The 26,141-nt window shown below is 40.9% G+C and overlaps 1 protein-coding gene across 1 annotated transcript in view; it reads left to right on the top strand.

Moving 5' to 3' along the window:
* The window catches only part of ttn.2 (titin, tandem duplicate 2), a 165,167-nt gene that overhangs the window by 118,866 nt on the left and 20,160 nt on the right, over positions 1-26,141 (top strand). Inside the window, exons 180-196 of the mRNA XM_077002312.1 lie at positions 93-380; positions 589-1,176; positions 1,347-1,451; positions 1,558-1,755; positions 1,839-2,135; positions 2,213-2,800; positions 2,904-3,206; positions 3,293-20,395; positions 20,506-20,802; positions 20,899-21,486; positions 21,577-21,879; positions 21,971-22,555; positions 22,657-22,956; positions 23,062-23,364; positions 23,489-23,794; positions 23,883-25,649; positions 25,747-26,040. Coding sequence (XP_076858427.1) covers positions 93-380; positions 589-1,176; positions 1,347-1,451; positions 1,558-1,755; positions 1,839-2,135; positions 2,213-2,800; positions 2,904-3,206; positions 3,293-20,395; positions 20,506-20,802; positions 20,899-21,486; positions 21,577-21,879; positions 21,971-22,555; positions 22,657-22,956; positions 23,062-23,364; positions 23,489-23,794; positions 23,883-25,649; positions 25,747-26,040 — 24,213 coding nt within the window. The remainder of the gene's footprint in view (positions 1-92; positions 381-588; positions 1,177-1,346; positions 1,452-1,557; positions 1,756-1,838; positions 2,136-2,212; positions 2,801-2,903; positions 3,207-3,292; positions 20,396-20,505; positions 20,803-20,898; positions 21,487-21,576; positions 21,880-21,970; positions 22,556-22,656; positions 22,957-23,061; positions 23,365-23,488; positions 23,795-23,882; positions 25,650-25,746; positions 26,041-26,141) is intronic.

Below are 26,141 nucleotides of genomic sequence, written 5' to 3'. Positions count from 1 at the left end.
TGAGAATATTTTATTCAACATGGTCTATAAATAAACTGACAGTATGAGGTGATTTTTAACAAACACAACAATTCAAATTCTTATTATTGCAGAGCAACCTGGACCAGTTATAGATTTCAAGCCAATGCTTGTCACCAAAGATTCTTGCACCCTTAACTGGAAGAAGCCCATTAGTGACGGTGGAAGCCATATCGTTGCATATGCTTTAGACATCAGTGAGGGTGAAGATAAATGGAAGCAGGTTATGAAGTCCAAACAAATGCAGCACACAGTTAAGGACTTAAAGGAAGGAAAGGAATATGTATTCAGAGTGAGAGCATTTAATGAGTCCTCTGAAGGACCACCAATTGAACTCACTGTGGTGGCTAAGGATCAAACTGGTATGTGATATCCTCCTTTATTATCAATAACTCTAACATTAAATACATTATGTTAATAAAGTAATATGACAGTATTTTCTGGTTGTTTAAGTGACGTTGGGTATAAGAAAGGTGCTATATAAATGTAATAAATGTTACTATTTACCATTTGCTAAACCAAATTATGTTGAAATGTTTATATGTTTATATTTGTATAATTGTTTTTCAGTTCTGCCAGACTGTGACCTTAAAGGTTTGCCAGACTCTTGTTACGTGGCAAAGGAGGGAAGCACTATTCGCATTACTCTTCCCATTACTGGCATTCCTGCTCCTGCAGTCACATGGAAGAAGGGAGGCATTGCTTTGGGAGATAGTGGAAGAATCTCTGTTGACTCCACAGTGACAAACACAACTTTGCTGATTAGAGACTGCCAGAGAGGCGATGCCGATAAGTTTTATATTACTCTGAAAAACAGTGCTGGTACCAAGGAATGTGCCATTGACATTAAGGTGGTTGGAAAGCCTGGTATTTGCACAGGTCCCATTACGTGTGATGAAATTACAGCTGATGGAATTACTCTGGAGTGGGGTCCACCAAAGGATGATGGTGGATCTGAAATTTCCAACTACATCTTAGAAAAGAGACACTCCACCAGTAACAAGTGGGTCACTATTGCTTCAGCTATTCAGAAGAATACTATGAGGGTCACAAGACTGCATGATGGAGCAGAATATATATTCAGAGTATGTGCTGAAAACAAATATGGTGTTGGAGAGTTCCTCAAATCTGATCCAGTGGTGGCTAAGCATCCATTCAGTAAGTGATCTTATAACCTTGACAAATTACAGTTTTGTTAAATATTTTCTGCTGTGATGTCAATTTAAAATATAAGATTACAACAAATCTATTCCCATATGAATGCACTCTAAATATTGACTAGGAGTATAATTTCTTTTCTTTAATATACAATCTTTCTATTTACAAAGATGCACCAGAGGCACCAGCTCCACCAAATATCCTCAGTATTCACCATGAGTCTGCTATTGTGTCATGGTCTGATCCAAGGGACACTGGAGGCTCTCCTATTACAGGTAAATTTCCCTTGCCTAAAATGTATTTCTTTATTCTGACTTTCTGGATTTGTGATTTCACATTAATGAATGTAACACACATTAATACATTTTATTTTGACTTTAGGATATCATGTAGAATTCAAAGATAAGAACAGTTTATTGTGGAAGAGAGCCAGCAAAACACCCTTGAGAGTGAAGGAGTGCAGAGTGACTGGTTTAGTTGAAGGTCTTGAGTATGAATTCAGAGTTATGGCTATAAATATGGCTGGACTTGGAAAACCAAGCAAACCCACAGAGGCAGTTGTTGCCCTTGATCCAATCGGTAAGTCGATATTCTTATTGATTTTTAACTTTTATGTATACAAAATAAAATAAAATGCCATAATATTAATCTCCATCCTTTAGATCCTCCTGGCAAACCTGATGTGATCAGTGTTACAAGAAGCACTGTAACACTCATTTGGACTGCACCTAAGTATGATGGAGGACATAAGCTGACGGGTTATTTTGTTGAAAAACTGGAGCATCCAGGAAAAGTCTGGACAAAGGCTAATCATGTGAATATCCAGAGCTGTGCCTTCACGGTTACAGACTTGCAAGAAGGCAGTATGTACAATTTCAGAATTAGAGCAAAGAATGCTGCTGGTGCCATCAGTGCTCCTTCAGAACAAACTGACTCAATTGTCTGCAAAGATGAATATGGTAAGTTCTGCTCACTGAGCCTACATAATTCATATAATAAAACTTAAATCTAAAATAAATACCATTTTGTTTTACAGAGCCACCAAGTATTACAATTGATCCTGAAATGAAGGATGGTGTCAGTGTCAAGGCAGGGGAAACAATTGTAATTTCTGCCTCAAGTATTCTTGGCAAACCTCCACCTACAGCTGTATGGTCTAAGGGAGGAAAAGAAATAAAGCCATCTGATGTTGTCCAGATTACAACCACACCCACATCTTCAACTGTGTCAATAAAATATGCCAACAGAAAGAACACTGGAGAGTATACCATTACTGCAAGCAATCCATTTGGTATTAAAGAAGAAAAAGTGAAAGTGAAAATCCTTGATGTACCAGGTCCTCCAGGGCCGATTGAGGTCAGCAGTGTCTCTGCTGAAAAGTGCACACTGACATGGTTACCACCAGAAGAGGATGGAGGCTGCGCTATCAAATCATATATTCTTGAAAAGAGAGAAACTAGCCGCCTCCTTTGGACAAAGCTTGCTGACAATATAATGGATTGCCGTCATGTAGCTACCAAACTAATTAAAGGCAATGAATATATCTTCCGTGTTTTAGCTGTGAATCAGTATGGTATTGGTGATCCAACCCAGTCTGCTCCAGTCAAAATGGTTGACAGCTACGGTAGGTTTAGTTTTATGTGTAACTATAATAATTGATTTATCTATTTTACACATGAACCGGTAATTATATTTTTGCTTGTATGTTATATATATTTATTTATTAGGACCCCCTGGACCACCATCAAAACCAGATGTTGACAACATCAGCAAACATTCTGTAACTATATCCTGGAAAAGACCAGCTGTGGATGGAGGAAGTGACATTACAGGTTACAGTGTAGAGAGAAAAGAAAGGAAAGGTATGAGATGGGTTAGAGCTTCAAAGAAGACTGTCTCTGATCTACGGTGTAAAGTAGCAGGCCTCAGTGAAGGAGTTGAGTATGAGTTCCGAGTAACTGCGGAGAACAAAGCTGGTTTTGGAGAACCTAGTGAGCCATCACAGCCAGTGTTGACAAAGGACATTGCATGTAAGTAAATAAAACATCTCTGAACATATTTCCACAAATTCATCAGTCCTCTTTTAAATCTGTAAAATATATGTTGTTCTTCACAGATCCACCTGGGCCTCCATCTAACCCAAGAATTACTGATACCACCAAAACTACAGCAACATTTAACTGGGGAAGACCCTTCTATGATGGTGGACTTGATGTGACTGGATACATTGTTGAGCACAAAAAGGAAGGGCATGATGATTGGATCCAAGACACAGCCACACTGTTGAGAATAACTGAGTTTGTAGTTCCAAACCTACAAGCAGGAGGCAAATATAACTTTAGAGTTAGTGCAATTAATTCAGAAGGACGTGGGGAACCTGCTGAAGTTGAGAAAGTTGTGGAACTTGTTGACCGTGAAGAACTCCCTGATTTTGAACTTGATGCAGAGCTGAGAAGAACACTTGTTGTGCGTTCTGGTGCTTCTATTCGTATATTTGTGCCAATCAAGGGTCGTCCAACTCCAGAAGTTACATGGATGAAAGAAGATATTCCTCTCAAAGGTCGTGCCCATATTGATACTACTGAGTCATACACTCTTGTAGTTATCCCAGAGTGCACAAGATATGATGCTGGAAAATACATCTTGACATTAGAAAATGTTGCTGGAAAGAAGACGGGATTTGTCAATGTCCGAGTTGTGGACACACCCGGGCCTCCAGTCAACTTAAAACCGAGAGAAATCACCAAAAATAGTATCACTATGCAGTGGGAGATTCCAATTATTGATGGTGGATCTAAGATCATAAATTACATAATTGAGAAGCGTGATGCAACTAGAAAAGCCTTCACAACATTATCTACAAACTGTCAAAAGTGTTCCTACAAAGTTACAGATCTGGAAGAGGGAACTGAGTATTACTTTAGAGTTTTAGCTGAAAATGAACGAGGTATTGGTGAGCCAGCAGAGACACCTGAACCCATCAGAGCTTCTCAAGCTCCATCTGCACCTGACAATCTAATAGTCACAGATGTGTCAAAGGACACAGCAACTCTTGCATGGACAAAGCCAATGCATGATGGTGGCAGCAGAATCACTGGCTATGTGATTGAGGCTCAGAAGAAGGATTCTGATCAATGGGTACATGTCACAACAATCAAGGCTTTGGACTTCACTGCAACAGATTTGACTGAGAATGCAGAATATGTATTCCGTGTTTTTGCTGTGAACAGTTCAGGTAGAAGTGAACCTCGTGAATGCCGGCCAGTTGTGATAAAGGAGCAGACAACACCACCAGGATTTGACCTCAGAGGTGTTTATCAGAAGCTGGTGGTAGCCAAAGCAGGTGATAATGTGAAGGTGGAAATTCCTATTTTGGGTCGTCCAAGGCCATCTGTTGTCTGGAAGAAAGATGATCGGGAACTTAAGCAAACCCAAAGAATCAATACTGAGAACACAGCAACTTCTACAATTCTCAACATAAGTGAAATCAAGCAGAAAGATGCAGGACAATATTCAATGACTGGAAAGAACATACTGGGAACTGTGACAGAGACCATTACTGTTCAAGTGCACGACATCCCAGGACCTCCTACTGGACCAGTAAAAATAGATGAAGTGTCTTCTGACTATATAATAATTTCATGGGATGCACCAGAGAATGATGGAGGAGTACCGATCAATAATTATATAGTTGAGATGAGGGAAACCACAGGTACAAATTGGGTGGAGTTGGCAGCTACTGTGATTCGTACAACTTTCAAAGCTGCTCGTCTAACAACTGGAACAGAATATCAATTCCGGGTTAAAGCTCAAAACAGATATGGTGTTGGCCCCAGCATAGTGTCAGAGCCAGTTGTTGCTGCTTATCCATTTGATGTACCAGGCCAACCAGGAATTCCCCAGGTTGTTGCTTTCACTAAAGATTCAATTACAATCAGCTGGAATGAACCTTCCTCAGATGGTGGAAGCCCAATTTTGGGATATCATATTGAGAGGAAAGAAAAAAACAGCATTCTCTGGCAACGGATCAGCAAATCCCTTGTGGTTGGAAATATTTTCAAATCATCAGGTTTGATAGATGCTATTGCATATGAATTCCGTGTTATTGCTGAAAACATGGCTGGCCTTAGCAAACCAAGCAAGTCATCTGAGATGGCATATGCACTTGATCCAGTGGACCCTCCCAGTCAACCTGTGGCAATTAATGTAACTAGACATGAGGTTACCCTTCAGTGGATGAAGCCAGAGGGTGATGGTGGTTTCCCTATCACTGGGTATACAGTGGAAAAGAGAGAATTGCCCAATGGTCGCTGGCTGAAAGCCAACTTTAGCAACATTCATGAGACAATCTTTACTGTAAGTGGCTTGACAGAAGATGCTTCATATGAATTCCGTGTTTTTGCAAGAAATTCCGCTGGATCTATAAGTAAACCCTCCAAACCCTCAGAAGTCATAATCTGCAGAGATGACATTCAGGAACCCATGCTTGATGTTGATTCGAGTTTCAGTAGTACCGTGGTGGTGAAGGCAGGAGACATCTTTAAACTAGATGCAAATGTTATTGGCAGACCTATCCCATCCTTAGTATGGACAAAAGATGGAAAGGAGCTTGAGGATACAGCAAAAATGGAAATCAAAACAGCTGACTTCTATACATGTTTGATCAACAAAGACTCTTCACGAAGAGATGGAGGTGCATTTACTCTCACTGCCAGCAACCCTGGAGGATTTGCCAAGTACATTTTTAATGTTAAGGTTCTTGACAGACCTGGGCCTCCAGAAGGCCCACTTCATGTTACTGACATGACAGCAGAGAAATGTATTCTGTCATGGTTGCCACCACTTCAAGATGGAGGTGCAAAGATTGACTATTACATCATTCAGAGACGTGAAACAAGCAGACTTACTTGGACAAATGTAGCTACAGATTTACAAGTCAATCGCTATAAGGTTACCAAATTGCTCAAAGGAAATGAATACATATTCAGAGTTATGGCTGTGAATAAATATGGAGTTGGAGAGCCTCTTGAGTCAGACCCTGCTGTTGTCACTAACCCATATGTAGTTTCTGATCCACCACAAACTCCTGAAGTGACAACCATTACAAAGGACTCTATGGTAGTTTGCTGGGGACACCCTGAAAACAATGGAGGAAGTCCCATAAATACATACATAATTGAAAGAAGAGATAAAACTGGTCTGCGATGGGTCAAATGCAACAAGAGAACAGTTACTGATCTGCGCTTCAAAGTGTCTGGACTTACACTAGGCCATGAATATGAATTCAGAGTGCTTGCTGAGAATGCTGCTGGTTTAAGTGCTCCAAGCCCTTCAAGTCCATTTTACAAGGCATGTGATACAATATTCCAGCCTGGACCTCCAGGGAATCCAAGAATTTTGGACACATCCAAGTCATCCATAACTGTTGCATGGAACAAACCAGTTTATGATGGAGGGTCAGATATCACAGGATACATTGTGGAAACCTGTCTCCCAGAAGAAGATGAATGGACAATTGTCAGTCCAAGAGAGGGCCTAACAGCAACATCATTTACCATAACCAACTTAACAGAAAATCAAGAATATAAAATAAATATTTCTGCTCTGAACAGTGAGGGTGTTGGGGAACCTGCATCTGTACCTGGCTCACCAAAAGCAGAGGATAAATATCTCCCTCCGGAAATTGAACTTGATTCAGACCTTCGCAAAGTAGTGAATGTTAGAGCTTCTGGCACTTTGAGATTATTTGTGCCAATAAAAGGAAGACCTGCACCAGAAGTTAAATGGTCTAGAGAGCATGGTGAATCTCTTGATAAAGCATCCATTGAGGCAACATCATCATTCACATCACTTGTTGTTGAGAATGTTGACAGGTTTGATAGTGGAAAGTATATATTAACAGTGGAAAACAGTTCAGGAAGCAAAACAACATTTGTGAATGTCAGGGTGCTTGACACTCCAGGGGCACCACAAAACCTCACAATTAAAGAAATTACAAAAGATTCAGTTTCACTAATCTGGGATCCTCCACTAATTGATGGTGGCTCAAGAGTCAGACACTACCTTGTGGAAAAACGGGAATCAACAAGAAAGGCATATTCTATTGTAAATGCTTCCTGTCCTAAAACAAGCTGCAGAATCGGTGATCTTCAAGAAGGCAGTTTATGTTTCTTCCGAATTTTGGCTGAAAATGAGTATGGCATCGGCCTTCCAGTGGAAACTGCTGAACCTGTCAAGATTTCTGAAAAGCCTCTTCCTCCAGGTAAAGTGAGTCTTAAAGAGGTAACTGGCAGCACTGTAACTCTGTCTTGGGAAAAGCCAGATCATGACGGAGGCAGCAGAATCACTGGATATATTGTGGAAATGCAAGGGAAAGGCAGTGACAAATGGACTCAGGTCATGACTGTTAAAGCTACGGAGGCAGTTATTGCTGGTCTGACTCAAGGTGAAGAGTATTCATTCCGTATATCAGCAACAAATGAAAAAGGAACAAGTGACCCTCGTCCACTCAGTGTTCCTGTGGTGGCAAAGGACCTTGTTATCACTCCTGCATTCAAACATTTATTCAGTACATTCAGTGTGTTAGCAGGTGATGACCTCAAGATAGATGTGCCATATGCTGCTCAGCCTAAGGCTGCAGTTACATGGCTCAAAGATGGTATTGCTCTGAAGGAAACAACAAGAGTAAATTCTGAAGTAACTGAAAATCACCTCTATCTTGTAATCAAGGAGGCAACAAGGGATGATGTCGGGAAATATACTATAAAGATTACAAACTCAGTTGGAGAGGCTACAACTGATATCACTGTTGTTGTGCTTGACAAACCTGGTCCTCCAATTGGACCAATAAAAATAGATGAAGTAACTGCAGACAGTGTCACACTGTCATGGCAACCACCAGAGTACGAAGGTGGATGTACAATTAATAATTATATTGTGGAAAAGAGAGATACGTCCACCACAAACTGGCAGATTGTGTCAGCAACAGTCGCTAGAACAACAATTAAAGCTGCAAGACTGAAGACAGGCTGTGAGTATCAATTCAGGATTGCAGCTGAAAACAGATACGGAAAAAGTTCTTTGCTACTTTCTGAAGCTGTAGTTGCACAGTATCCATTTGAGCTCCCAAGTTCACCAGGACCTCCTACTATTCAATCTGTCACCAAAGAAAGTATGGTTATTGTTTGGAACAAGCCTGGCAATGATGGCGGAAGCAGGATTCTGGGTTACCACATTGAGAGTAAGGAAAGAAATAGCCTCTTGTGGGTTAAACAAAATAAGACAATTATTCCAGACACAAGATTCAAGGTTAGTGGTCTTGAAGAAGGAATTGAGTATGAGTTCAGAGTTTATGCAGAGAATATTGTTGGTCTGAGCAAAGCCAGCAAAGTGTCAGATATCCAGGTGGCAAGAGATCCTTGCGATCCTCCAGGCAAACCAGAAGCAGTGATTGTAACCCGAAGTTCTGTCACCCTAAGGTGGACAGCACCAGAGTTTGATGGAGGCAGCAGGGTCACAGGCTATTTTGTGGAGAAGAAAGAGTTGCCTAATGGTCGCTGGATGAAGGCCAGTTTTACTAATATCTTAGAAACTGAATTTGTTGTCAGTGGCTTGGTGGAAGAGCAAAGATATGAATTCCGTGTAATTGCAAAAAATGCTGCAGGTGTATCCAGTGTACCCTCTGAAAGTACTGGTGAAATCACAGCAAAGGATGAGGTTGAGCCACCTATAATTGATTTGGATGCTAAATATGCCCAAACTATTGTGGTAAATGCTGGAGAATCCTTCAGGATTGATGCTGGGATACTAGGCAAACCTGTTCCCTCAGTTCACTGGATAAAGCTAGGCGAGGAACTTGAAAATACAGCTAGACTTGAAATTAAGAAAACAGACTTCACAACCTCTTTATCTGTCAAAGAAGCTATTCGTGTTGATGGTGGCCAGTATATACTGCTGCTGAAAAATGTTGGTGGAGAGAAATCAGTAATTATCAATGTCAAAGTTTTAGACCGCCCTGGGCCCCCAGATGGGCCAATTTCAATTTATGGGGTTACAAGTGAGAAATGTTGCATATCATGGAAAACACCATTGCATGATGGAGGTGCTGAAGTATCTCATTACATTGTTGAAAGAAGGGAGACCAGTCGATTGGTTTGGACTGTTGTGGAATCCAAAGTGCAAACTCTAAATTTGAAGATTACCAAGCTTCTTCCTGGAAATGAGTACATCTTCAGAGTGATCCCAGTCAATAAATATGGAATTGGTGAACCCCTGGAATCTGATCCTGTCATTGCACGAAATCCATTTGTCACACCTGATCCACCAACTGGTGTTGAAGTATCAAATATAACAAAGGACTCCATGGTTGTTACATGGGAAAGGCCTACTAATGATGGAGGAAATGCAATTACAGGATATCTAATTGAAAAGCGAGACAAGGAAGGTGTCAGGTGGACAAGATGCAACAAGCGTGTAGTCAGTGAACTGCGCTTCAGGGTTACGGGTCTTTTGGAAAATCGCAGTTATGAATTCCGTGTCAGTGCTGAGAATGCAGCTGGAGTTGGCAAACCAAGTGCTCCTACTATATGCTATAAGGCAACAGATCCAATCTTCAGGCCTGGTCCACCAAACAACCCCAAGGTCACTGATATCTCAAGGACATCTGTTGTACTCCAGTGGGGCAAACCTATTTATGATGGTGGTTGTGAGATTCAAGGTTATATTGTTGAGGCCTCTGAGGGCACATCTGATGAATGGACAATATGCACACCACCCACAGGAATTACCGAAACAAATTTTGAAATTAAAAAGCTTCAAGAAAAACATGAATACAAATTCAGGATTTGCGCCATAAACAAGGTTGGAGTTGGTGAAAGTGCTGATATCAAAGGTTCTATTCTTGTAGAGGACAAACTGGAAGCACCAGATGTTGAACTTGATGCTGACTTAAGAAAGATTATCACCATTAGAGCTGGTGGCTCTCTTAGATTGTTTGTTCCAATCAAAGGCCGGCCTGCTCCTGAGATCAAATGGGGGAAAGCTGAAGGTGAAATTAATGAAACAGCACAAATTGACATCACAAGCAGCTATACCTCACTTGTAATTGAAAACGTCAATAGATTTGACAGTGGAAAATACACTTTATTTTTGGAAAACGCAAGTGGATCAAAATCTGCTTTCATTTGTGTGAAAGTTCTTGATACTCCTGATGCACCTACAAACTTGCATGTGAAAGAAATAACAAAGAATTCAATAACCCTTACATGGGAGCCACCTTTGCTGGATGGTGGAGCTAAAATCAAAAATTATATTGTTGAGAAGCGTGAAAGCACAAGAAAAGTATACTCTACAGTTGCTTCTTGCAATAAAATGACATATAAGATTGAACAGCTTGAAGAAGGTAAAATCTACTTCTTTAGAGTTATTGCTGAAAATGAACATGGCATTGGACTACCTGCTAAGACTCCAGAACCACTGAAAATCTCTGAGGTGCCCCAACCTCCTGGAAAAATCTCTGTTTTGGATGTTACACGCAAGAGCATTTCTTTGTCTTGGGAAAAACCAGAGCACGATGGAGGTAGCAGGATCACTCACTATGAGGTTGAGATGCAAGCAAAGGAGAGTGAAAAATGGTCTCTGTGTGCACAAGTTAAATCTCTTGACACCACTGTTACCAATTTAATACAAGGTGAAGAATACAACTTTAGGGTAATTGCAGTTAATGACAAAGGAAAAAGTGATCCCCGACTTCTAGCACATCCTGTTCTTGCAAAGGACCTGGTAATTGAGCCAACTGTAAGGACAAAACTTAGTACTTATAGTGTACAAGTTGGCTATGACTTAAAAGTTGAAGCTCGTATCAGTGGTCACCCAAAACCAAGTATTACATGGACTAAAGATGGTGCCGCTTTAAAACAGACCACAAGGGTGAATGTTGCAGACACTGCACACCATACAACTCTATCCATTAAAGATGCAACAAGAGATGATGGTGGTATGTACAATGTTACAGTAGCTAATATATTAGGACAAAAGGAGGCCATAATTGAAATCATCATACTTGAGAAACCTGGCCCACCAACAGGCCCTGTCAGAATAGATGAAATAAGTGCAGAGAGTATTACATTGTCATGGGATCCCCCAACCTATACTGGAGGTTGCCAAATTTCAAACTACATTGTACAGAAGAGAGATACTACTACAACCAACTGGGTGGTCGTTTCAGCAACAGTAGCACGAACTACACTAAAAATAGGAAATTTGAAAACTGGTGCTGAGTACCAATTTAGAATCTTTGCTGAGAATAGATATGGAAAAAGCTATGCTATAGACTCAGAGCCAGTTGTTGCTCAATATCCTTTTAAAGAACCAGGGTCCCCTGGAACTCCATTTGTATCTGCATTCACAAAAGAGTCTATGGTTGTTGAATGGCACAAACCTGTTTCGGATGGTGGCAGTGCTATTCTTGGATATCATCTTGAGAGAAAAGAAAAGAACAGCATTCTCTGGACGAAGATAAATAAAACACTTATTCAAGACACCAGATTTAAAACCTCTCCCCTGGAGGAAGGTATTGAATATGAATTCAGAGTCTCTGCTGAAAATATTGTTGGAATTGGCAAATGCAGCAAAGTTTCAGAGGGCTGTGTAGCACGTGATCCCTGTGATCCTCCTGGTACCCCTGTGCCAGTTATTGTGACAAGACACTCAATACTTCTCAGGTGGACACCACCAGCATATGATGGAGGCAGCATGATTACTGGATATGTAGTTGAGAAAAGAGATCTCCCAGATGGTCGTTGGATGAAAGCAAGTTTTGCAAACATTCTTGAAAATGAGTTTACAGTCACAGGTCTGACAGAAGACTCAAAATATGACTTCAGAGTCATTGCCAGAAATGGTGCTGGATCAGTCAGCAAACCTTCTCAGACTACAGGACCAATCACTGCTAAGGATGAGGTTGAACCACCAACTTATGAGATTGACCCACAGTACACCCAGATTGTCTCTGTAAATGCTGGAGATACATTTACATTGGAGGCATCTGTACTTGGAAAGCCAGTTCCAACCATGCAGTGGTTCAAAGGTGATGTAGAAGTTGAAACCTCAGCAAGAGCTGAGACCAAGAACACTGACTTCAAAGCAGTTCTTATTGTCAAAGATGCTATTAGAGTTGATGGAGGACAGTACACCTTGCATCTTACAAATGTTGGTGGAACTAAATCAGTGCCCTTCAATGTACGAGTGCTTGACAGACCTGGGCCTCCAGAAGGACCCTTAACAGTTTCTAATGTAACAAGTGAAAAGTGTTCATTGTCTTGGCTTCCTCCCTTACATGATGGTGGCAGCGGTATTTCCCATTACGTCATTCAAAAAAGAGAAACAAGCCGTCTTGCTTGGACTGTAGTGTCTAGCGATTGTGGAGCAACCATGTTTAAGGTTACAAAACTTCTTAAAGGAAATGAATACATCTTCCGTGTTATGGGTGTCAACAAATTTGGTGTAGGTGAACCTTTAGAATCTGCACCAGTACATATGAGAAATCCATTTGTTCCCCCTGGACCTCCACGAGAACTAGAAGTAACAAATATTTCAAGGGATTCTATGACTGTATGCTGGACTCGCCCTGAGACTGATGGTGGAAGTGAGATTGTTGGTTACATTGTAGAGAAGAGAGACAGAGTTGGGGTCAGATGGACAAAATGTAACAAACGTAGAGTCACAGACCTTCGTTTCAGAGTCACAGGTCTCACGGAAGATCATGAATATGAATTTAGATTATCTGCAGAAAATGCTGCTGGATTTGGACAACCAAGTTCACCAACTGTGTATTACAAAGCATGTGATCCAACATTTAAACCTGGCCCACCAACTAATGCACACCTTGTTGACACTACAAAGAACTCAGTAACTATAGAATGGAGTAGACCAATTTATGATGGTGGCTTAGACATCCAGGGCTATGTTGTAGAAATCTGCAAAGCTGATGAGGAGGAATGGCTAACATGTACCCCACCTACAGGGTGGAATGATACGAAATTCACACTAACGAAACTCACAGAACATCAAGAGTACAAGATTCAGATATGTGCTCTTAATAGACTAGGAGTTGGGGAACCAATTGCTTTACCAGGCACAGTTAAGCCTGTTGATAAAATAGATGCACCTGAAATTGAACTCAGTTCTGAGTTGAGGAAGGGCATTGTAGTCCGTGCTGGAGGATCTATGAAAATTAACATACCCTTCAAAGGCCGACCCACTCCTGAAATCAACTGGACTAAGGATGATGGTGATCTACCTACTAAAGCTCAAATCGAAAAGGGTCTGGATTACACTCAACTCTCAATTGACATCTGTGACAGAAATGATGCTGGAAAATATACACTGACTCTAGAGAGCAGCAGTGGTACCAAGACTGCATTTGTTTCAGTGAAAGTACTGGACACACCAGGAGCCCCACAAAACCTGATTGTAAAAGATTTCACAAGAAATTATGTCACTCTTGTTTGGGAGCCTCCACTTATTGATGGTGGTTCCAAGATAAAGAATTATATTGTGGACCAGCGGAAATCAACTAGACCAGCATTCTCTAACATTACAACAAAATGTACCAAGACTACCTTACGCGTTGGTGATCTCACTGAAGGTGGCATTTATTATTTCAGAGTCATGGCTGAGAATGAGTATGGTATTGGTCTGCCTATAGAAACAGAAGATTCAGTAAGAATGGCAGATCCTCCTCTACCAGTCGGTAAGGTCACTTTGACTGATGTGACTAAAACTACTGCATCACTGTCATGGGAGAAACCAGATCATGATGGTGGCAGTAGAATTCTAGGATATTATATTGAAATGCAGTCCAAAGGATCTGATGACTGGCTCGTGGCAACAACTACCAAAACATGTGAAGGAACAGTCACAGGACTGAGCAGTGGTTGTGAGTATCTTCTTAGAGTTTCAGCCTACAATGAAAAAGGAAGAAGTGATCCAAGGCCACTAGCTGCTCCAGTTACAGCCAAAGATATTACAATTGAACCAACATTCAAGGTGACTTTCAACACATATAGTGTACAGTGTGGTGAGGACCTCAAAGTAGAAATTCCAGTAAGTGGCCGTCCAATGCCAAAGGTTGCATGGACTAAAGATGGTCAAGCATTAAAAGAGACAACCAGACTAAATGTATCAAGCACTGCAACATCAACAATCCTTAGTATTAAAGATGCCAAAAGAGAGGATTCTGGCAAATACACAGTAACGGCTACAAGCAGCTTAGGTACAGTGTCAGAGGAAATTGGCATAATCATCTTGGACAAACCTGGACCACCAGTTGGACCAGTTAAAATTGAGGAAATAAGTGCCAACTATGTTGTTATTTCATGGGAGCCACCAGTGTACACTGGTGGTTGTCAGATTAACAATTATGTTGTAGAAAAACGTGACACCACTACCACAAACTGGCAGACTGTATCAGCAACAATTGCACGTACAACAATCAAAATCTCTAAGCTGAGAACTGGTGCAGAATATCAGTTCAGAGTGTTTGCTGAAAACAGATATGGAAAGAGCTCTTCATTGGACTCAGTACCTGTCATTGTTAGCTATCCTTTCAGTGAACCTTCAGCACCAGGCACACCATTTGTGTCCTCAGTGACAAAGGACCACATGGTAATTGAGTGGAAGCCACCTAGCAATAATGGAGGTAGTCCTATTCTTGGGTATCACCTTGAGCGCAAAGAAAAGAACAGCATTCTGTGGACAAAACTTAACAAACTTCTCATTCCTGATACCCGTTTCAAAACAAATGGTCTTGAAGAGGGTATTGAGTATGAGTACAGAGTGTGTGCTGAAAATGTTGCAGGAATGAGTCCATTTAGCAAAGTTTCAGAAAGTGTTGTTGCACGTGATCCATGTGACCCCCCTGGTACTCCTGAGGCTATTGAAATAACAAGGAACCTTGTCACACTTCAATGGACAAAGCCCCAATATGATGGAGGCACTGCGATTACAGGTTATATAGTTGAGAGAAAGAAGCTGCCCGAGGGTCGCTGGATGAAGGCCAGTTTCACTAATGTAATTGACACTCAATTTACAATCACAGAATTAACAGAAGGAGAGCGATATGAATTCAGAGTAATTGCAAGAAATGCAGCTGGAATTTTAAGTGAACCTTCTGAAAGCACTGGTCCAATCACTGCACAGGATGAAGTTGAAGCACCGTCAGCCTCTTTGGATTCCAAATTCAAGGATGTCATAATTGTGAATGCTGGTGAGACATTTACCATTGATGCTGACATTGCTGGAAAGCCACTTCCTGATATAATATGGCTAAAAGATGGGAAAGAAATTGACAGTGCTACTCCAAGAATGGAAATTAAATCCACCATCACACGCTCTGTTCTTACCGTCAAAGACTGCATAAGAGTAGATGGTGGGCATTTTGTCCTAAGTCTAAGCAATGTGGGTGGAACAAAACTTGTACCTGTAAATGTCAAAGTTCTGGATAGACCTGGTCCTCCAGATGGCCCTCTGAAGGTAACTGGTGTCAAAGCAGAGAAATGTTATTTACACTGGAACCATCCAACACATGATGGTGGAGCTAGCATTTCACATTACATCATAGAGAAAAGGGAAACCAGCAGACTCTCCTGGACTATGGTAGAACCCAAAATTCAAGCTATCAGCTACAAAGTCACCAAACTCTTAACTGGCAATGAGTATATCTTTAGAGTCATGGCAGTGAACAAGTATGGTATTGGTGAACCACTTGAATCTGAACCTGTCATTGCAAGAAATCCTTTCAAGACACCTGGTCCTCCTTCAACCCCAGAAGCAAGTGCAATTACTAGAGACTCAATGGTCCTTACATGGGAAAGACCAGAGGATGATGGCGGTTCACCAATTGAGAGCTATGTCCTGGAGAAGCGTGATAAAGAGGGTGTCCGATGGACAAAGTGCAACAGAAAAACATTAAGTGACCTGCGTTTCAGAGTCAGTGGGTTAACAGAAGGACACTCCTATGAATTCAGAGTATCTGCTGAAAACGCTGCTGGTGTTGGCACACCAAGTGAACCATCAGAATTTTACAAAGCCTGTGATGCAATATATCCTCCTGGCCCTCCAAGCAACCCCAAAGTAACAGATCATTCAAGCACAACTGTTTCACTTGCATGGAGTAGACCCATTTATGATGGTGGTGCACCAGTCTCTGGATATATTGTTGAGTTGAATGAAGCAAGTGTTGATGAATGGATAGTTTGTACACCTCCAACCGGAGTGCAAACCACCCGCTACACAGTGAAAAAGCTTAAGGAGAATGCTGAATACAAATTCCGTATTTGTGCAGTTAATATTGAAGGTGCTGGAGATCATGTTGATGTTCCTGGCTCTATAATTGCTGCTGAGAAACTTGAGGCCCCTGAGATAGAGTTAGATGCTGATCTAAGAAAAATTGTGACTGTTCGTGCAAGTGCAACATTGCGCTTGTTTGTCACAATTAAAGGAAGGCCAGACCCTGAAGTTAAATGGTCAAAAGCAGATAGTCCTCTATCAGAGCGTGCCCAAATTGAAGTCACAAGCTCTTACACCATGCTTGTTATTGACAATGTTCACAGATTTCACACTGGTAAATATGTTGTGACCCTTGAAAATATTAATGGGACTAAATCTGCATTCATTAATGTCAGAGTCCTGGACTCCCCAAGTGCCCCAGTAAACTTTGTGGTTAAGGATATCAAACGGGATTCAGTCCAGCTACAGTGGGAGCCTCCACATATTGATGGTGGTGCTAAGGTTACTCATTATATTGTGGAAAAACGTGAATCTAAAAGAATGGCATTTACAACTGTGACCAATAACTGTGTCAGGAATTCATTCAAGGTTGATGACCTCCAGGAGGGAGGTGTTTATTATTTCCGTGTCATGGCTGTGAATGAATATGGTGTTGGATTTCCTGAGACCACTACAGAGGCAGTAAAAGTATCCCAGGCACCTCTACCACCTGGTAAGGTTACCCTTGTTGATGTAACTCGCCACACTGTAAGTCTGTCATGGGAAAAGCCAGATCATGACGGTGGCAGTAAGATTACTGGCTACATAGTAGAAATGTTGACTAAAGGATCAGACAAATGGACGGCATGTGCGACAGTAAAAGCACTGGAAGCCAAAATTGAAGGACTTACAACAGGAGAGGAATATTCTTTCAGAATTGTAGCCATGAATGACAAAGGAAAGAGTGATCCTAAACCATTAGGAGCACCTGTTGTGGCCAAGGATATTACAATTGAACCCATCATTGATTTGCTGTTTAACACTTACAGTGTGAAAGCTGGAGAAGATCTCAAAATTGATGTTCCATTTAGAGGCAGACCCTATCCAGAAGTGACATGGAAGAAGGATGGCCACTCACTGAAGCAAACAACCAGAGTCAATGTTCTGGCCTCTCAATCATCCTCTAAGATTACTATCAAGGATGCAATAAGAGAAGATGCTGGAAAGTATGAAATCACACTGACCAACTCAATTGGTGTTAAATCAGCTGAAATAACAGTTATTGTTCTTGACAAACCAGGTCCACCAATTTCAATTAGAGTAGATGAAGTTAGTGCTGATTACATATCCTTATCTTGGGATCCTCCAGTGTATGATGGTGGTTGTCAAATCAACAATTATGTTGTTGAGAAGAGAGATACCACAACTACAACATGGCAAATTGTTTCAGCCACAGTGGCAAGAACATCAATGAAAGTATCTCGTTTAACCCAGGGAACAGAATATCAGTTCCGTATTGCTGCTGAAAACCGTTATGGCAAAAGTCAAGCTGTTGACACTCCACCAATAGTTGCACAGTATTCATTCACACCACCAGGTCCTCCAGCTGATCTTCAGGTTGCTCATGTCACAAAGTCAGGCATGTTAGTTACATGGAAACGACCAGCGAATGATGGTGGAAGCCCCATTATTGGATATCATTTGGAGTGCAAGGACCAAAGCAGCATTCTTTGGACAAAGGTCACCAGAGGTTTAGTTCCTGATGCTCAGTTCAAGGTAACTGGTCTTGAAGAGGGTCTTCTTTACCAGTACAGAGTGTATGCAGAAAATATTGCAGGCATTGGACCTTGTACAAAAGCTTGCAATGCTGTAGCTGCAAGAGATCCATGTGATCCTCCAAGTCAGCCCGTTGTTGTAAACATAACACGAACTTCTGTTTCTCTCTCCTGGACAAAACCTGAAAACGATGGTGGAGCTAAGGTAACTGGTTACATAGTTGAGCGAAAAGAAATTCCAGACGGTCGTTGGCTGAAATGCAATTTCACTAATCTCCAAGACACATATTTCGATGTGACAGGCCTTATTGAAGATCAAAGATATGACTTCCATGTTATTGCAAAGAATGCAGCTGGTTTACTTAGTGAGCCATCTGAAGGTACAGGACCTGTTACAGTAAAGGATGATGTGGATCCACCTCGCATCACAATTGAGGACAAACTCAGACAGCTTGTCGTAATCAAAGCTGGAGATATACTGAGAATTGATGCTGAAATTTCAGGCCGCCCAGTTCCTGTGATTTCATGGACAAAGGACGGAAAAGAAATTGATGCTAAGGCAAGAGTTGAAATTTCATCAACTCGTACTACCACAACTTTGATTGTTAGAGACTGTATTAGAAGAGACTCGGGACAGTATGTTCTCACATTACAGAATGTTGCTGGCACTAGATCATTAGCAGTGAACTGTAAAGTTCTTGACAGACCTGGCCCATCATCTGGACCGCTTGAAGTAACTGGTTTAACAGCAGAAAAATGCACCTTAAGTTGGGGACCACCCCAAGAAAATGGAGGTGCTGAAATTCAGCACTACATTGTTGAGAAACGCGAGACAAGCCGTCTAGCCTGGACCCTAATCTATGCAGACATGAAGGCAACAACATGCAAAGTGACAAAATTACTTAAGGGCAATGAATACATATTCAGAGTTCTAGCAGTAAATAAATATGGAACAGGTGAATCTCTAGAGAGTGATCCTGCTAAGGCCATTGATCCTTTTACAGTACCTGTTGCCCCAACAAATGTTGAAGTAACCAGTGTAACAAGTGAAGCAATGACAATCTGCTGGGAAAGACCAGTCTCTGATGGTGGCAGTAGTATTAATGGCTATGTAATAGAGAAACGTGAAAGATCTGGTCTCCGTTGGGTACGTGTCAACAAAAAGCCTGTTTATGACCTAAGAGTCAAAGCTTCTAATCTCCGTGAGGGTTGTGAATATGAATACCGTGTCTATGCAGAGAATGCTGCAGGCTTGAGTGCACCAAGCTTGCCTTGCCCATTGACAAAGGCAGAGGACCCATTATTCTTGCCATCACCACCTGCTAAACCAAAGATAATCGATTCTACCAAAACTACAATAACACTGTCTTGGAACAAGCCATTGTTTGATGGTGGTTCCCCTATCACAGGATACTCAGTTGAATACAGGAAAACCAATGAGGAGGACTGGATTGTTGGAGTCCAACACACTAAGAACACTGAGTTCACAGTTGTAGGACTGACATCAGGAGCAGAGTATGTTTTTGTGGTTAAATCGGTTAACAAGATTGGACCAAGTGAGCCAAGCCCTGAAACTGATCCACAAGTAGCAAAGGACAGAGAAGATGAGCCTGTTTTCCTCATTAGTAATGAAATGAGAAAGACTCTGATTGTTAAAGATGGCAGCTCGTTTACTCTAAGAGTCCCGTTCAAAGGGAAGCCAGTGCCAAATGTAATGTGGAACAAGCCTGATGTTGATCTGAGAGTTAGGGCAGCAATTGATACCACTGATACTTGCACATCCATCACAGTTGAACAAGCTACAAGAAATGACTCGGGCAAGTACACTGTAACTCTTCAAAATGTTGCTGGAACAGCTACACTAACATTGAATGTAAAAGTACTTGATTCACCTGGACCCCCTGCCAGTATTGCTGTTAAAGAAGTGACCAAAAATTCTGCAACTGTTACATGGGACACCCCTGAAAATGAAGGTGGTGCTCCTGTCAAGAACTATCATGTTGATATGCGTGAGGCAAGTAAAATGGGATGGACCAGGGTTACAGATGGTTGCCACAGATTGACTTTCAAAGTAACTAACCTTCAAGAGGGAGGTGTTTATTATTTCAGAGTTACAGGTGAAAATGAATATGGCACTGGAATACCTCTTGAAACCAAAGCTGGAACTAAGATTACAGGTATGTTAAGATAATGGTTTGGCCCTACAATTGTCTTTAAATAAACAATTGTGTTGTATTTTTTGTTGCTTTTTTTCCTTTTCCAATTAACACACACATATTAATTTCAGAAAAACCAAGTCCACCAGAAAAGCTTGGAGTAACAGAGGTCACAAAAGACTCTGTCTCCCTTGCCTGGAGTAAACCTGAGCATGATGGCGGTAGTAGGATTACCAGTTACCAGGTTGATGCACTAGAGAAAGGACAACAGAAATGGATAAAGTGTGGTGTCACTAAGTCAATGCATTTTGTTGTCTATGGCTTGAGAGAAAATGCTGAATACTTCTTCAGAGTTTGTGCTGAAAACCATGCTGGATTTAGTGATCCTAAAGACATGGTTTTGCCAGTGCTTGTTAAAGATCAGCTAGGTAAGTTATTTATTATCATACTTGTCTTCACTATTTGATTTATTGATTGGAATAGTAATTCATCTGATGAGGATTTTTGTTTTTCTGTTCTAACAGAGGCTCCTGAGATAAACATGAAGGACTTCCAACATAATACTGTCTACGTAAAAGCAGCGTCAAACCTTAAGGTTGAGATTCCTCTAACGGGTAAACCACTGCCAAAGGTCTCTCTCTCAAAGAATGATCAGGTTCTGAAATCAACCATGAGGTTCAATTCTGAAGTAACTCCTGAATCTCTAATCATCACTTTGCGGGAGAGTGTTGCTCTTGATGCAGGGCGATATGACATCACAGCATCCAACTCAAGTGGAACCACCAAGTCCTTTATCAATATTGTTGTGCTAGACAGACCAAGCCCACCTGTTGGACCTGTTGAAATTTGTGATACCACAGAAGACAGTTTAAGTCTGAAGTGGCTCCCTCCTTCTTATGATGGTGGTAGCCCAATAACAAACTACATCGTCCTAAAACGTGAAACAACTACTGCAAACTGGATTGAAGTTTCATCTGCAGTTGCAAGATGCACAATCAAGATTATGAAACTTTCTTCTGGAATTGAGTATCAGTTCAGAATCAGGGCTGAAAATCGTTTTGGAATCAGTGAACACATTGATTCACCACCTGTTACAGTCAGCCTCCCATACAGTAAGTAACATTACATTCTGTGTCAGTATTGTTAATTTTATTAGATTATAACACAAAAGCATAAACAAAAATCTGTTTTACCTTTTTCAGCAATTCCCGATGCACCTCCAATACCATGGGTGTCAGGTGTCACTAGAGAAAGTATTGCAGTTAATTGGAAAGAGCCTGCTTGTAATGGAGGAAGCCATGTATTCGGATACCATCTTGAAATGAAAGACAAGAATAGTATTATGTGGAAAAAGTTCAACAAAACTGTAATCCGTGCCACCCATTGCAAAGTGACAGATGTCAGTCCTGGCCTCATCTATGAGTTCAAAGTTGCAGCAGAAAATGCAGCTGGCATTGGTCCATTCAGCAAGATTTCAGATGCTGTTCTGGCAATTGATGCATGCGGTAAGAATATTTTACAAAGTTCAATGAAAAAAAAAAAAACTGACAGACCATAAGATGCCATATCAGTATATTTTCTTTATTTTTCTTCTAGAACCTCCAACTGATGTCCGTGTCACTGATATCACAAAGAGTTCAATCACCCTTGGCTGGCAGAAACCATCATATGATGGTGGCAGCAAAGTAACTGGGTACATAATTGAGAAGAAAGATAGTCCAAAAGCCAAATGGTCAAAAACTAATCTGACCAATGTATCTGACACCAAGTTCACTGTGTCAGGTTTAATACAAGATCAATCTTATGAATTCAGAGTCCTTGCCAAGAATGCAGTTGGCTCCATCAGTAATCCTTCAGCTATTGTTGGCCCAGTTACATGTGTGGATACCTTTGGTACACCTGAAATCGAACTTCCTCAGGAATATCTTGATGTGTTAAAATACAAAGCAGGAGACGCAGTTCATCTAAAAGTTGGTATTATTGCTAAACCTCATCCAACTATTGAATGGTACAAAGATGGAAAGGAACTTGAGTCTGGAGCTCAGATCACTATTTCAAACACTAGTGATTCTGCATGCATATCAGTCAAGGATGCCACACGTTTGAACACTGGAACATATGAACTCAAGGTCAAGAATTCCCTGGGCTCAGCTTATGCTGCCATTAGAGTACTGATTCAAGGTGTGTTGCTCATTATCCTCTGAATGTCACTTTGTTGAGATTTTTTATTTTTTTTGCATATGTGTATTACATATTGTAACATGTATATGTTTATCTGTTAGACAAACCTGGACCCCCTGCGGGAGAGATTCAGTTTAAGAAAATTACAGCAGACACTATAACCATCATGTGGGATCCTCCAACTGATGAGGGTGGTGCAATGGTCACCCATTACATTGTGGAAAAACGTGAAAGTAGCAGAATTATGTGGTCCATAATCTCTGAGAAACTGGAGGACTGCATTGTTTCTGTTCCAAGGCTGATCAAAGGCAATGAGTACATCTTCCGTGTCCGTGGGGTGAACAAATACGGCATTGGAGATCCTTTAGAGTCTCAGCCTGTTGTTGCACAAAATGCTTTTGGTAAAGAATTTTGCAATAATTAAAATTATTTTTTTATACATGTTTACCTTCTGATTTAAACCTAATGCTGTTTTGATGTTTTATTATTGTGTGTATTTTATCCAGTACCTCCAAGTCAACCCTCCAAACCTCAGGTCACCATGATTACCCGATCAACAATGACTGTGGTATGGGAACGACCAAGCATTGATGGTGGCAGTGATATTGATGGATACTATCTGGAGAAAAGAGAAAAGAAGAGTCTTCAGTGGTTCAAGGTTATCAAAGATCCAATTCGTGATACTAGGCAGAAAGTCAGCAATCTCACTGACGGAAATGAATATCAATATCGTGTCTGTGCAATTAATAAAGCTGGAGCAGGTCGATACTCTTCAGAGTCGATCTTCTATAAAGCACATGATCCTATTGGTAAGATTATTTGTAATATGTGTGTACATTATAAAACATGAAGTAATGATTTTCTTAGAATATCTATAAAACATTGATTTATCTATTGTTTTATCATTTAAAACATTTTTACGCATCTTTTCAGATCCACCAAGTGAACCAACAAAACTTAAGGTTGTTGATTCAACTAAGACATCAATTACCCTTGCATGGGTGAAGCCTGTATATGATGGTGGCAGTGAGATCACAGGCTACGTAGTTGAGCAGATGAAGGCTGATGACAAGGAATGGGTTATTATTAGTTCTAAAGGTGAAGTAAGAACCACAGAGTATGTGGTGTCCCATTTGAAACCTGGAGTGTACTACTACTTCCGTGTTTCTGCTGTTAACTGTGCTGGAACTGGACGTGCAATTGAAATGATTCAGCCAGTACAAGCAAAGGATATTTTAGGTTTGTACTGACAAAAATCAATAACATTTCAGAATTTGTTCATACTTAGTGGTTATAATTCTAAACTATTTCTGTTTGATATCCACAGAGGAAGCTGATGTTGATCTTGATATTTCAATGTCAACTCAATATACAGCAAAGGCTGGAAGGGATGTTGAAATTATGATTCCTCTAAAAGGCAGACCAGCACCAAATGTTACATGGAGAAGAGGAGACAGGAATATTGGTGGCGATGCAAAATATACCATTAATAGCACAGAATATTCAACAACACTTATCATTCCAAAGGTTACCAGGGATGATTCAGGCAAATACCTTCTTGAAATTGAAAATGGAGTTGGTGAACCAAAAACAATTTCTATATCTGTAAAGGTATTAGACTCACCTTCTGCTTGCAATAAGTTGGTAGTGAAAAATGTAACACGTGGAAAACTCACCCTGAGCTGGGAACCTCCTCTTATCGATGGTGGCTCTCCGATTACCAATTATATAATTGAGAAGAAGGATGCTAAAATGAAAGCTTATTCTATAGTTACAGCAGAATGTGCCAACACATCATACAAGGTTGAAGGCCTCTCTGAAGAGATAGCTTATTTTTTCCGTGTATCTGCTGAAAATGAAAATGGTATTGGGGACACTTGTGAGACCTCTGAACCTGTTAGAGCAACTGAAACTCCTGGTGCTATAAAGAACCTTGTCATGGTTGACTCAAGTAATACATCAGTAACTTTGGCTTGGACAAAACCTGATCATGATGGTGGCAGCCACATTTCCGAATACATAATTGAAAAGAAAACAAAAGATGAGCAGACATGGAGTATTTATGGCACATGCAGGGTCTGCAAACATGAAATAACACATCTTAAAGAACTCTCTGAGGTTTTCTTCAGAGTGTATGCCAAGAATGAGAAAGGTCGCAGTGACTTCTCTCAAATTGGACCTATTACTGTGAAGGAATTCCTTATCCCCCCTGAGGCTAACCTTATTGACTACCCTAATGGTGAATTAAGTGTCCGCATTGGACAAAATGTGAACATTGAGTTACCATTCAAGGGTAAACCCAAACCAACAATTCAGTGGATGAAAGATGATGTCCCACTAAAGGAAAGTGAACAAATTCGTTTTAGACAAACAGAGAACAAAGCTAGTCTGATTGTGAGAAACACAAGAAAAGAGAATGCTGGTAAATATACATTAGTTCTTGATAACAGACTTGTCAGGAACTTCTTTAATATCAGAGTTATCACTCTTGGCCCACCATCTACACCAGTGGGCCCGATCAGATTTGATGAAATCAAAGCTCAGAGCATTATTATTTCATGGAATGAGCCACAGGAAGATGGTGGTGGAGAAATCACATGTTACAGTGTGGAGAAACGGGAGACTTCTCAAGCAGCTTGGAAAATGGTTTGCTCAAGTGTGGTCAGGACCACTTTCAAGATACCGAACTTGAATAAGGGCACTGAGTACCAATTCAGAGTGCGTGCAGAGAACAAGTATGGAGTGAGCGAGCCTCTAACCTCATCAGATGTTGTTGCCCAGCACCAATACAAACCACCAGGTCCACCAGGAAAGCCTGTTGTGTTTAATGTTACAAGTGATGGCATGACTGTGTCATGGGATGCTCCAAGCTTTGATGGAGGCTCTCCAATTACTGGCTACCATCTTGAGAAGAAAGACAGAAACAGCCTTCTTTGGATGAAAGTGAATTCCAGTGTCATCTCTGGAAGAGAATACAGAGTGATTGGTCTCATTGAAGGTCTGGAATATTCATTCAGAGTGTATGCTGAGAACAATGCTGGCATGAGTCCAGTTAGTGAGCAAAGCAAGCACAAACTTGCAATTTCTCCTGTTGGTGAGTTTTAGATTTTATGTTCACTTATTAAACATTAACCACTATGCAAGTTAATATCAATGTTGGCAAATTAATTGTTGTTTGTCTCATTATTTAGATCCTCCTGGCACACCTAATTGTATTGATGTTACAAGAGATTCCGTCACACTTCAGTGGGAGCCACCCAAACGTGATGGTGGCAGTAAGATTGTGGCTTACAGTGTTGAGAGGCGCCAAGGACGAGCTCGCTGGCTAAGATGCAATTTTATTGATATCAGTGAATGCCAGTTTACAGTGACAGGCCTTGCTTGTGGTGATCGCTTTGAATTCAGAGTAATCGCCAGAAATGCTGTTGGAACAGTCAGTCCACCATCACAATCTTCTGGCTACATCATGACCAAGGATGAAAGTGGTATGTATAAGATTCATTGCATAAATACATAATGCTTTGCATTGGTGTGCATTTGTTTGTGTCTTGGTCTTTATGTTTTGTGCTAACAGCCTACTATTTAT

Source organism: Brachyhypopomus gauderio, chromosome 4 (assembly GCF_052324685.1).
Source record: "Brachyhypopomus gauderio isolate BG-103 chromosome 4, BGAUD_0.2, whole genome shotgun sequence".
Classification (NCBI taxonomy): Eukaryota; Metazoa; Chordata; class Actinopteri; order Gymnotiformes; family Hypopomidae; genus Brachyhypopomus; species Brachyhypopomus gauderio.
The sequence above is the reverse complement of the archived record's forward strand: the minus strand, read 5'-3'. Positions and strand labels throughout refer to the sequence as shown.